This window comes from Cladophialophora immunda, assembly GCF_000835495.1.
Source record: "Cladophialophora immunda strain CBS 83496 unplaced genomic scaffold supercont1.1, whole genome shotgun sequence".
In the NCBI taxonomy this organism is placed as follows: domain Eukaryota; kingdom Fungi; phylum Ascomycota; class Eurotiomycetes; order Chaetothyriales; family Herpotrichiellaceae; genus Cladophialophora; species Cladophialophora immunda.
The window spans coordinates 2,792,388-2,805,938 of NW_015622541.1; the positions used below are offsets into that span (position 1 = coordinate 2,792,388).

General features: G+C 46.6%; 3 protein-coding genes across 3 annotated transcripts; 2 read left to right on the top strand and 1 right to left on the bottom strand.

The window, feature by feature from the left end:
• Positions 1–1,262: 1,262 nt before the first annotated feature.
• PV07_00826 (uncharacterized protein) lies at positions 1,263–2,762 on the bottom strand (the record flags this gene model as incomplete). The annotated part of the gene is made up of 4 exons (XM_016387312.1): positions 1,263–2,263; positions 2,347–2,467; positions 2,528–2,610; positions 2,669–2,762. The coding sequence occupies 4 exons, from the start codon at positions 2,760–2,762 to the stop codon at positions 1,263–1,265; spliced, it is 1,299 nt and encodes a 432-aa protein (XP_016254240.1).
• A 598-nt stretch (positions 2,763–3,360) lies between these two features.
• PV07_00827 (uncharacterized protein) lies at positions 3,361–4,410 on the top strand (the record flags this gene model as incomplete). Its single annotated transcript, XM_016387313.1, has 3 exons — positions 3,361–3,457; positions 3,521–3,867; positions 3,967–4,410. 3 exons carry the CDS (start codon positions 3,361–3,363, stop codon positions 4,408–4,410), a joined length of 888 nt encoding a protein of 295 aa, XP_016254241.1.
• Positions 4,411–4,472: 62 nt separating this feature from the next.
• On the top strand, positions 4,473–4,934 carry PV07_00828 (uncharacterized protein; the record flags this gene model as incomplete). The annotated part of the gene is made up of 1 exon (XM_016387314.1): positions 4,473–4,934. The coding sequence occupies one exon, from the start codon at positions 4,473–4,475 to the stop codon at positions 4,932–4,934; it is 462 nt and encodes a 153-aa protein (XP_016254242.1).
• Positions 4,935–13,551: the final 8,617 nt, after the last annotated feature.

Consider the following 13,551-nt stretch of genomic DNA (forward strand, 5'->3'; position numbering starts at 1 on the left):
CACGCGGCACATCCCCGCCTTCTGGAAGCCGGCCCAGCGCCTGTTCATCCACTGCGAGTGTCCCAAGCCGGTGGCCGAGCGGCGCGCCGTGGGCGGGCCGCGGGACTGGGATGCCACCGCGCCCGTAGACCGCCGCGTCCGGGACGCCAGCGGGTGGAACCACAGCACCGCGGGGCTCGAGTACTGGGAGGCCAAGCACGGCTTCGACGAGGACTGCCGCATCTTCGGCCGCCGCATCGCCTCCCTGATCGGCCACTTCGTCGCCGCCACTAGCGCCACCGCCGACGACGACCATCGAGCGCCCAGCGGCGACGGCTGGAGGACCGTCCTACGCAGTGTGCTCCGCGAGAGCTTCGTCCCGGGAAAGGTCCTCGTGCTGGACACGGGCGAGGGCGACTTTGACCACTGCTGGGCCCGCGCGCGCGACCGGCTGCAGCATAGTCTCGAGTTCCGCACTTTGCTCTGCGAGGTCGAGAGGGATTTTGAGACCATGGCGGATGAGGACGACGAGGATGGTGATGATGATGACAACTGATGGCAATTGATGACAATTAAGGGCGAGGAAGGGCATGAACATCAGCATTGGCATGAGCATGAGCATAAGGAACTGAGCATGAACATTGAAGAAAGCTCCCAGAACAGGGGATACAGAATGCGGCGTGTTGAGTAGGTATTCGCGGGGTGGAGCATTCTTCTCGATGTGGCTAGTTCGCTGAGATACGAGCAACATTGGGCCCCCCGGCCAGATGGGGAAGACTTGGGATTTTTTACTTGGTTAGGTCCTCTCCGACGAAAAACCTATTACGCCTCTTTTGTTGGCGGTTGAAAGTCACTTGTCTTTCATTAGCAAAACACAATGCTACTGCTGCAACACGAATTACCATGTACGAAACCCCGGCTTCCCCACCGAATACATGGAGCGACCAATGTCAGTCACGCTCGACAGGTATTGGAATCTACGCTGGATCCGGCCTTTCCTTTGTGGGAATTTGACACAACAGAGTAGCGATGATATTCCACTAGATAACTGCCTCTGAGCTTCTCCATGTGCTGGGGGTGGGGGTGGGGGTTAATGCAGACATGTCACATTGGCTACCGGGGTCGTTTCCGAGGGGAATTTTTTGTTCTGATTCCCTGGCTTTGGATTGATAGCCACACTTTTCGACGTCGCAACTATGCAAGACGTCGTTGTCTGAAATGCTCATCCAACATGAGATACGCATCCAGAAGAACCTGTGCCCCCTCGGCACAACTGGGTCAAGTTAGCATCTTCTCACAAGCCCGATGGCCAGTGAACAAACGAACTCTTCGGGCCGACTATACTCGCTCGGATGGTGGCTGACACCGTCTCTACATCTCACGAATATCATCCCCGTTGGACAGTGCCAAGCCGTGTACATGCTGAAGTCATCGTCAGCATTTCCGAACCAACGACTGGATGACACAAACGTAACTTGCCTGTCATGTCCTGCGCCACTAATGAGTTGTCTCCGATACCCACGTGCCAGGGCTGCTTCCCCGATACAGGTCGAGGCCGTGTTGTTAAAATGTAATGCTGGGCTATCGAAAATCGGGTTCAGCCTAACCTCGATGTTCATGCGTTTTGCAATGGCGTTGATAGAGCGTTGACACTCTTCGTCCAGGGAATTCATCTCGTCATCACTCGGGCTGCGCAAGTCCAGGAATAGTTCAACCTGGCCAGCTATTGTGTTTATCGCCTGGGGCATGGAGTTGATGACCCCAACGGTAGTGCGGAGACCTTTATCAATAGACTCTGATGTGGTTGCTATGTGGTTGACGCTGTCAATGACTCTCGCTGCCGCGAGCAAAGCGTCTCGTCGGCGATTCATTGGTGTAGTACCAGCGTGTGACTCCCTGCCGATCAGTTGGATCCCGTACCAACGGATTGCCTGAATCCCACTGACCACCGCGACGCTCTCTCTGTTTTCGTCCAGCACGGGTCCTTGCTCGATATGAACTTCTAGATGTGCACTTAGTGGATTGGTCATGTATGAGCACTCGACTGACGCCGCATCCAAATACCCAATGCGTCGCAACTCGTCACCCAGCTTGTTGCCCCCAGCGTCCGATCTCTCATGCGCGAACTCGACGGTATACTTACCACACCAGACGCCCGAACCGAGCATGGAGGGCAGGAAACGCGCGCCTTCTTCATTCGTCCAGTTCACGACGGCGAGAGGCGCGTATGTTGTCATGCCAGCCTCATGGACTGTTGCGAGCACCTCGAGAGCGCAACATATGCCTATCGACAGGACGTCAAACCCCACTGCTCCTGAACACAATCTAAAGGTTGACTTCCTGAACACAATTGAATGCTCTACTCACCCAATATGCCATCATACTTGCCTCCTCTTGGCTGCGTGTCCAAATGCGATCCCAGAGCAATGGGAGGGATGTTGTTGTTCTGGCCAGGTCGAATTCCGAATATGTTGCCCATCTGATCAACCTAGGGTGACACAATTAGCTATTCACGCCAGCCCACAGAGATGAGATTTCCCATGCATACTTTGGTCTCGCAGCCATACTGTCGACATTGTGTCATAAACCAGCCTCGGACTTTCCCATCGTCGTCGTCAGCTGCCAATCTGCCTAGCGCAGTTGGTCAGCCGGATTCTCGACGAATTCATCGCAAGACCTAATAGCATACACATGCCACCGTTGCCTAAGCTACCCCATGCACAGCTCGATACGAGGTTGTCGTTGAGTCTCGTGGCGTTTATCCGCATCTCGTCCTTGGCCATAATGATGGTGCGCTCGCTCGAAGCACAAGGCCCTCGTTCTCCGACCCCTACATGTATCATGGAAAGCACTGGCCCCCGTAGTATTGTGTGAGATTCGCGCACATCCGTCCATATCCTAGCCGAGGCACTGCATAATCGCCCATGGCCTCGCCGCTGCCAGGAACGCGGGTGATATCACTCACCTCTCCTTCCCGTAAGCTGGTCCCTGGCACCACTTGTTCATCATGGTGAAAAAGCGCTGAAACCCGTGAGGTCTGTGTGTCAGGTCATATGAGGTCCATAAGAACAAAACCACCGGGCGGTCACTGGAGAGGGCTAATCAATTCGTCTCCTGGCTGAACGAAATTCCCACAACGATGGCGTTCCAGTAGATCCACAATGCGGAGGTAGGCGACTGTCGTCGCTCCCCTGGCTCAAAGGATGTGGTTTCCTCTTCGTTCTGTGCAACTATTCTTTTCTTTCGCAGCTCGCTTACGGAACTACAGTTGTCATTCAGTACTGTTTTAGCCAGACCGAGGAGAAGCAGTCTCTATCTTGAATCTCCTGTCCGACGAAGGATTGCGCGTGATCACCACCCCTTCCGAGCAGTCAAATCAAGATGTCGACTGTGCAGATCCTGATTCTCGGCAGCGGTGCTGTAGCAGGGCCATGTGTCGACTATCTGCTGCGAAACCCGCGGAACAAACTCGTCATTGGTTCGGTTCATGTTTCAAATTGCCGTCAACTCTCTAGATCGTTTGCTAACGAACGACGTCCAGGTTGCCGTAACCTGGAGACCGGAACAGCGGTAGCGGCTGGTCGTGATAATATCCAGGCGGTCCAAATCGACGTCGAAGATCTGACAGAGTTGGATCGAAGGGTTGCGGCCAGCGACCTTGTAATTTCGCTCGTTCCTTATGCGCATCACGCCAATGTGATCTTGGCCGCGATCAAAGGCAAGACGAATGTGGTGACAACAAGCTATACTTCTCCAGCCATGCGAGAACTCGAAACCGACATCAAAAATGCCGGAATCACCGTGCTGAATGAGGTGGGCGTGGACCCAGGCGTCGACCATCTGTATGCCATCAAGATGATCTCTGAAGTGCATTCCAAAGGTGGAAAGGTAAGGAAGGACCTAGACTCGGTCTGCTGCCTGGCCCATGAAATTTTGGCTCCTTTTGGCATTCAACAGAACTTGTCTAACGTGGGGTTTTACGTACAGATCAGGGAGTTTCACTCTTACTGTGGCGGATTGGCCATGCCGGAGGTGTCTAATAACCCTCTGAGGTTCAAATTTTCTTGGTCACCCAGAGGTGCTCTGCTGAGCCAGTACAACCCGGCCATTTTCCTCCAGAACAACAAAGTGGTCGAAATTTCACGGGATGACCTGATGGACCACGCCCAGCCACGTTTTGTCGGCGAGGGTTACTCTTTTGTAGCCTACCCCAACCGAGATTCCACTCCTTTTCGAGACTTCTATGGCATCCCGGAGGCACACACCGTTGTGCGAGGATCGTTGCGCTACGAGGGCAATCCGGAGCTCTTCCGTGCACTGGTCAAGCTAGGTTGGCTGGACACCGAGCCCAGCGAATGCCTTCAGCAGGGATCGACTTGGGCCCAGATCCAAAGCCGTCTGATTCGGGCTGCGGGCTCGGACGAGAGGTAAGAACTGAACTTGCCTTGGGCGTGCAGAATACTTGCAGCTAACGTGAGTACCGATCACTGGTGATGCGCATCGATCAACTTTGCTCGTTTCGCAACGACACCGAGCGTGATCGCATCCTTTCGGGTCTACGGTGGATGGGACTCTTTTCAAACGAGCCAGTCAAGGTCAAAGCAACGCCTCTCGACACTCTCTGCGGTCGACTCAAGCAGATGATGAGCTTTGAGCCGGGTGAGCAGGATCTCGTCATGCTTCAGCATACTTTCGTGGTCGAGTGGGAAGAGGGCCACACCGAGACCTTTACATCCACCTTGGCTCTCAAGGGCGACCCGAAGGGATACTCGGCCATGTCAAAGTCTGTCGGCGTTACTTGCGGTGTCGCGACGCAGCTGCTTCTCGACAAGCATGCAGGCTTCACCGACCCGGGCCTCTTGGCGCCATATGTACCAGAAATCTGCACCCCAATCCGAGTCTTGATCGAAAAGGAAGGCATTATGATGGTGGACAAAAAGGTCAGCTCTGGCTAGCGTGGAGGATGTTTGGACGAAAAGGGATCAGCAAGTCAGACAGTTGTATCCGAGGAGGGAATGAGCGTTAGCTATCCGCGCACTTCTTAGACTGTAAGGTTAGGCTCTAATATAGGTCGGGTTAGCCCGCTAGGTTTTAGGTTGGGTTGGGTCAACTAGTCGGGTCAAAGAGGTCCTAACCCAACCCCAACTCGCTAAGAAAACTGTCACGGTCTGCCCAGCCTTCCCTAGGATCTACTAGGCTATCCTGGGAAGTGCCAAGCCCGTAGGCCCTATCCCAGCTTATCGCATAGGAGGAGTAGGCTCCCTCCTAAAACTTCTTCTAATATAGTGGATAATCTCTATATAGACACTCCCTTTAGCTACTATCTAGTAGTTAGGTTCTAGCTACGTTACTATACTAAACGGTGGACCTTAGAAGTCCCTCATAATTTTATCCACTATATTCTTCACCCTAACGGTATAGGACGTCGTACGCGGGTCACGAGCGTATAGTATATCTAGCGCGGCGCGAACGCGTAGTCATATACGCGGTTAAAGAACCCTATCGAATCTAGCTAAAGAAGCTAACCTAGAGGCTAAGGTCTCTAAAGAGACTACGGGTCGCCTATAGCCTACCGTCGTCCCTAACCCTCCTGCTAAGCGACCTCAAGTGGACCCTATTGTAATGGGAAAGGTTTGAAGAGGACCTGAGGTGCAAGGTAAGGTGATTAGTCAACTTTTGGCTGTACATTGTACAGGCAAACGTTGCCACTCTCTGATTAGTCAGTTCGAGGGTACCACTTTAGCTTGGTGGTCTTTTCTTTTGTTATTCGCCTGGGCAGATAGACAGATAACAACACAATTAATCAACTGCTTTACAAGATGTGAACGTGCCTGTTACATACCGCCGTACGAGTTGGCGCCTATGGCTAGAAGCCTCGCCCCAGTTCACTAGTAGTGTTTCCTTTTATCTATATAAGAGCGTTCTCTCCTCTCAGATAGTTGACTTAACTAAGATTCCCAACAGTCACGTACATTACCTTAAGGTACGATCCTATAAGCCAATCTACCTATTATACTCCATATCCTCCGAACAAAAGGAGTAGTCTAAATTTAACGCGGATTACACTAAAATGTTCGTCTCGATAAGAGCTTTTAAATGGTCTAAAATCTATAATGATTAGAATAAAAACGAGAAAGTTATCGCGAGATGTAGTAGTTAATGTAAAAGATTTAGGGTGGTAAGGACGCGGCGACTATAACAAAAGCTGCCGGCTTGGCAAAGCTTTCCGTCGATTTAGGTACAAATAGGAACACAAGGGATACCCCGATCTAACCTTCGTCCATTACCATTTTCGTTCCGGAAAGGGAGCGAGGCCGCTTTAATGGCGCACGTGACGGAGCATCGGGGACGCGCGGCCGAGCGCGGGAGAGCGTCGAGGGAGCCACGGGGGAGCCACGGGGGAGCACCGGGGGAGCGCCGCCCTGATGCCGATCCGTAGAAGCTAGTTCGGGTTTAGGGGTTCCCTTTGGGCATCGGCTATAGTTACATAGTTGTACCCCTTATTCGTTTCCCACACCATACGTACCCAGGGCCATTTCATACTGTATGCGAGTCATTAAGCCATGAGCGTGCTGCTAACGGAAACCTCGGGGGAATTGCCAGCGAGCCGTGTAGCCTAATAGCCTCCAGCGTTCATCATTAGTGCTGACAAACTTCTATGCCTCCGCCTGATGACAAATAACTTAGTCAGGGCGGGGGATGGTCTAAATGGATTTGGTGGATTTCGGCGACAGTTCAAATGACGATTTAGAGGGCTATAGTTAGCACCGAGTTAGATGGCTCAATCACACGCTCGATGGTATAATAATTGAGTTAATGACATTTAAATGACAGAGGTGGATTTCGTAAGCAACCAGTACCTCGGAGCTGTCCTCCTTTCTAAAAGAGGACTGGAGATCTCGAATCCCTGTCCGACCTGTAAAGATAAATGCGACAATGGGCGCTCTGCAGTTAATGGTTCTGATCCTTAGAAGCTGGAAATACTGGTAACTAGTCAATGCCCTTCATGCATTTGAGGGCACAAAGAATTCCCCATGGCTTCCTCTGTGGACTCATCTTTGATTAGGTTCGTGCTCGTCTCCAAGCCATGGCAGTCACAGCGGGAATATGAGCTAGAAATCGCAAAGCGACGGGCTCATTCAGCACGAGTGTCACACTTGAAAAGGGCGCTCTCGAGACGAGCCGAAACTGGTGGCCATTTGCCACAAAAATCTGCTTCTTCGCGTCGAATCCTGTTAAATCCTGGGTCGTCACTGAGCATCACCACAACACAAGTTGTCGGAGGAAGCAATGCTAGTATCTGGCAACTCTTGGAAGGACTTAGTGAAGAGGAGCAGGATGATCTTGCGCGAGACGCCTATGATTTATCCTTAGCCCACGTACGCAGAGAAGCATTGAAGCTGGTTCCTGGAGGTAACTCTGACGCATTTGGCTGTCTCTCAATCAAGGTCACCTCCCGGGTCAACCAAATCCTCACCTTCTGCCGCGACGCCGGCATCCCTGGTCTGTTCTTTACACCTTTCTTCCGTCGAATCTCCTGCCCCACGTCCAAGGCCACGGTCTTGGAACCCTCGACCATGCTCTCCTCTCCGAGCGCGGTGCTGAACTGGAGCCTTGTCTCACAGGCGCTGACTGACCAAGGGGCGGCCATGGCTTTGATCTCTTCGAATCTGCTGATGATGTGCCTCTTCCTCCCGGCCAGTGGCATCCAGACCTTTCGCGAGATAGCCATGAAGATGGTTTCTCGCAGCATGGCTCTGCTGAGGATCGAGATCGCAGCAGTGATAAAAAGGACAAACGCCAAGGCGTCTAAGTTCCTAATACTTCAGATTTACTGGCTCTACCGAGTCGAATGCATCAGTCGAAACTTGGCGGCGGCAAACGTGCATGCGGGCATGCTTTATCGCTTCATCGAAGAGCTTGGCGAGGAGGATCGGGAATTCAAGTACTACATGTATCTTTGCATGTTATTTCTGGGCGTCGACATGACCATTGGGTCGCTGAAGAGAGGTGCGTGCGACTACGGTCCGTATGCCCTAGTTATGGCATCGCATCTGCAGAGAGAAGCTGCACCTTACCTGGAACATCTTCCCAGCCAATACAAGCATCCGGATCCCATCGTCAAAATCGAACCCCTACGCTCGATCTTAGTCAGAGCGCGACGGTTGATAGCGTTGATGCAGCACAGTCTTCCGCGAGAGACGTGTGGCGACGCGTCAAAGAGGTTCATTGTTTCCCACTGCTGTGTCATCCAGAACTATCTCGACACGCTGGATCTACTTTACATGTACCTGGACACTCTCGAGGGAAAGAACCCGTACTCACTGGAAACTTTGGGCCAGGAGTATACCCACGCGGCAGTCGCTTTGACGATTGTGCTCGTCTCTCGGAACCTTGTCGACGTCACAGCCATAAACGGGGTCAACCTACGCGACGCCTCTCCCGTCCTCATCCCTCGCCTGCGGGGCGTACTAGAACTCACATTCACCTTGTCAAATCCGCTCGAACTGACTCTCTACGAGGAGGCGCATCTATGGATACTTTATGTTGGGGCGACCCACGAGCAGCAGAAGCTCCGCGAGAGCCGTCGTACCGTAACCGAGACGTGGTTCAGCGATATGCTTGCTGAGAAGGCGAGAGCCTTAGGCGTTATTACCTGGCGTTCGCTAAACCTGGTGCTCGAAGATTTCTTGTATTCTGACTTCATGGAGCCACACGGGTCCGTATGGTTTGAAGAATGGGTTGCAAAAGATGCGCACTTTAATTTAACATGATATCTGTATTGTTAAACATACTGCGATTAGAATCTCATGGGTTTTGTCTTCCTGGCAATGACTAGCCAGGGGTGTGTTTTCTATAATGCATATGTATCCTTCTAAGAAACGCCTCGAATGCAACCAAAGGCCCAGGAAGTGAGAAGATCAATGCCTCACTAGAAATCCCCGTATCTTAGTTAGACATTACCATCAATTATGCTCCTACATTATATTCACCTTAGACGCCTGACCACTCCCCTTCTCCAGACACCAGCGCTAGGAACCGTTAGGCTGCGTAAGCCACTCTGCCCAATATAATCCGCCTTTTATTTTGACCCTATTATCTCATTCTTTAGCGCTTATAGCTTTACAGCCTTATATTTCTTCTGGAAGCTTATTGCCTTTATTATAGAGTGTAAGCTAAATGGTAAGGGGCGTTATATGGTTAGGCGCAGCTGTTGAGCAAACTGCGCTAAGTGGTTCTGTCTGGATCTCTGTGCAAGTATGTGTTAGGAACAGCCTTTCATACGGCCAGGAGGCGGGATACCTACAGGAAGGTCTGCCGACTGTGGCAGCCTGGCAGGACATGGACTAGGAATCAGGCTAGGTCACAAGCGGCACGTGACTATCAAAAGAGGAAATATATAACATATTAGTATATCGACCATGGACCAGACTAATATACCAACAGATCATACCTAGTTACCTATTCGGGACGAAGCTTATAAGTATATAGTTACGATCACTACCCTTTCATAGCCTAAGCCCGAACTAACTGTGAGGGTTTGGAAAGAGTTCTGCAACTAGCTAGCTAACCTAGTAATAAGGAGGATAAATCTAAGGAGAGAGAAGGAAGGAATGGCTATCCTTCCTTTCTCCTTATATCCTCTAACGCGCCGTAAGGAGGTAACTATTATCCTCACCTCCTTACTCCTTTCCTTACGTACTTATTCTAGCTCCTTACCTTCCCTTACATACTTATTCTAACTCCTTACCTTCCCTTACGTATAGTGTCTTAGTGTTACGAGCTGCTATATGACACGTGAGGTGTCCACAGGCAAACCCGCGGCGGTTTACTTAGTGATATAGTAGGGAGGGACGTTATAGCTAAGACTGGAAACTAAGTGTATAGTATGCAGACCTATATATATAGTAGATAATCGTGAGGAACTCGATTCTATATAACTATTATTGACTATAAGGAGAACTATATAGCTAAGTACGGCTATATACTACTTAGGATATATGTTTAATATATTACTCTATTAGACATATTAAACATGTTAATATGTTTCTGAGCCTATCTAGGTATATTACTCTATTACCCCGCTAGGTTATGCTAATATATTTACTAAGACACTAGCGTCTGACATATTCTCCTTAGTCGACCTTCCTCCTTATCTTTCCCCTTAGCCTTCTATATAGTCGGTTCGTAATACCTCCCCCTCCTTTAACGTATACGTTACTCTTAACGTACTTAAGGTAAGCGTATCCCTTCCCTTCTACCTTTTACTTCTTCCTTATAGCTAATCATACTAAAGGTTCCGAAACCCCCTCGATCCTAACGATACCGTAACTTAAGTAACGCCATTATAAAGCTCAGCTCCCGCGCTCCTAATCCCTACCTAGAGTATACTAAATCGCACTCTATCTACATTATTCGTCGTAGTTATTCGAAGTACGGTCCCTATACTAAAAAGAATATAATCTATTATAGTTACTTTTCTAAGGTCGAGTTTAATCGACTCAAAAATAAGAAGTAGGAGTTAATTTAGTAAGGCTAGGAGGCCTAAAATCTAATGTTAGCCTTAGTTAAGTAATTATTAGAAACTTAGTAGTGTATCGCTAATATGAATAAAAGAGTAGATATCCTAACGAAGCGTTAGGAGGATATAGCGGATCGTGAGGCGGCGGCCCTAGGTTTACTTAATAATAGTGATAGTACGGATATAGCGGTAATAGACGCGGATCCCTTTATCTAGGATAATCCAGTTTTTAATGCGGTCATTTTTTCTAATCCGTCCCTCCCTTTTCCTAAGTTTAGGGATATAGGATAGCTCTCTAAGTTATCTAGTTAATGATTCTTTAGTACTATTATTCTTTATCCCGGTCTCTAGGTTTAATTCTAGATAATCTAATGTAGTGCTAGTAGTATTTAATAATAAGTGTCTTAGGTATGTTTTCCCTTAGTTCCTAGGTATTAGGTTCTATTATTAACTAATATACTAAGTATTACGTTAGTACTAGGAACCCTTAATAGACTAATATCTTTTCTGACTTTATTTCTTACATCCCGTAGAGTCCTACGTCAGTTATTCCTCGCCGGCGTTTAGTATCGGTCTTATTTTCTAGTTTTAGTTCTTTTAGAATAATAGATCGCGTACCTATCCTTTAATAGTATTCCTTCTTCACTCTAGATAGTAAGTTATCGCTATATTCCTAAGTATTCTCTAAATCGTCGTATCCTAACTACTTAACTAGGTATATATTAACGTACTTAATAACTTCCGATCTAGGGCTGAAGTTAATTAACCTCTTAATCTTATACTTTAGTTCTCCTATTTCCTTATCGATCTCTACTAGTCCTAGTTTCGCGTTTAGATCCCTATATAGTTCTAGTAGAGATTTATAGAATACTAAGTATATTTCTAGTGTCTTTAGGAGATCTAGTTTATATATAACTAGTCCTAGTTTCTTTTTAATACGATATAGTCCGATTTTAGTATAATCTAGTTTATCGCTTAGTCGTTTTGTTTTAATGTTTTTTCTTCTTATATAGACTATCTCTCTCTCTTTAAGGTCTAGTCTCTTAGATCTTCTTTTATTTTCTCTTTTTATTATTTTTTCTAATATTTTTTATAATTCCTTTTGCATTATATTATATAGTTCTTTTATCTTATTAACCTTAATCCTTACTTCTTCTAATATTAGTTTCTTAAATTTTAGTGTCTTAAATATATTTAGATAGTATCTATAAGTTACGTAAAATAGTGATATTCCTATTACGATAGTGCTATTATTAAATACTATTTATACCGTTAATAGTAGTTATACCTAATTATCTTACTAATAGTTAACGTAGTATTGTAAATATTATTCTAGTATTTAGTTTATTCTTTCCGTTTAACTATCTATCTATAGGTAGTATACCGTTAATAACTTTATCTCTATCCCTAAGAGGTCTATTAAGGATTACTAAAACTATAATATAAATAGTTTATCTCTATCTAAGATTATCTCATTTAGTATCCCGTATTATAATATAACTATTCTAACGAATAAGTAGGCTAAATCTCTTACTATCGCCTTTTCAGTGAATAATAGTATGTATGCGTATTTCGTTAGTCTTTCGATAACTACTATAACACTATCATACTCTTTACTCGTGAGGGGTTCTCGAGATATTAGTGAACTGGGGCGAGGCTTCTAGCCATAGGCGCCAACTCGTACGGCGGTAGGTAACAGGCGCGTTCACATCTTGTCAAGCAGTTGATTGATTATCTTATTATCTCTCTATCTACCTAGGCGAATAACAAAAGAAAAGACTACTAAGCTAAAGCGGTACCCTCGAACTAACTAATCAGAGAGTAGTAACGTTTACCTATATAATATATAGCTAAAAGTTAACTAATCACCTTACTCGCCTACCTTATATCTCAGGTCCTCTCTAAACCTTTCCCATTATATCCCTCCCATTATCGCTCGCTTTCTTAACGACCTCACTTAAGTCTCCTAATTAGCTTTATTAGCCCTTCCGGAATTATTAATTCTTCTTTATACCCTTTAAAGTCTCCGTAAAATTATCTAGTTATCTCGAATCTAATTCCTTTAAGCTCATGTTCGCAAGAGCTAACGCCTACCTACTTTACTTTAGGTAGCGCTTAATTATCTAGTAGATCTTCAAAGAGATTAGGAAGCGATCTTCGATATCGACCTAAACGATAGATAACGTAGTCTATAAACGCACCTTCTTATAGGTATTAGCGTTAATGACTATAAGAGCGTTCTTAACTACCTAAAGCCTATAGCTACTTTTATCTTATTAGTAGTTAGATATTAACTTAATATTTCGCGGCGGGATGCTGAAAATACGCTCCTTTAACTACTGAACGAAAATATCTAACGCTAGCTTACTACCACTTAACTGACCGAATCGAGAGTTAATGATAGAGTACGACTATATTATCCTATCCGCTATGAAGATAAGCTAGTGGTTTCTAGTGCCTACTAAGTCGTCGTTAATGATGATGAGTCGCCTAGAGAGATTATTAACGTCTCCCTAAGCCTTAAAATCTATCAGATCGTTTACTTATCAGCATTAATTAATCCAAAAAAGAAACGCTAAACTTAAGATAATAGAGCACTTTACATAAGATTCTTTTCGAGAGGCGGTAATCCTAGTATCGATAAAGGAACTACTAACCTATCCATTACGACTAGGACTTTAGAGCGCACTCCGAAGAGCTCTATTTAAGATATTAGCAGTCTTATAGTTAAGATACCTAGGTAAGATCTAGTAGCTCTAAGTCTTAAGTTCTTCCTCCTATCGCTTAATTAGTTATATTAGGCTCTTCATTAGATCCTCATATTAGGCCACGATTCTTTCTAGTCCTTCTAGGTATATAACGACTCCTTTTTTAGCTATATATAGATAGGCGGACGCGTACCTCCTAAGTATATACCTAGCGAGAAGACTTAACGTATTAACTATCTTTTTAACGCTATATTTATAGTATTTCTAAACGTCTTCGCGATTAACTAATAGCTTATTCTAGCTATAATTCGTTTACTTAATATATTTTTGAATTAGCTTCTA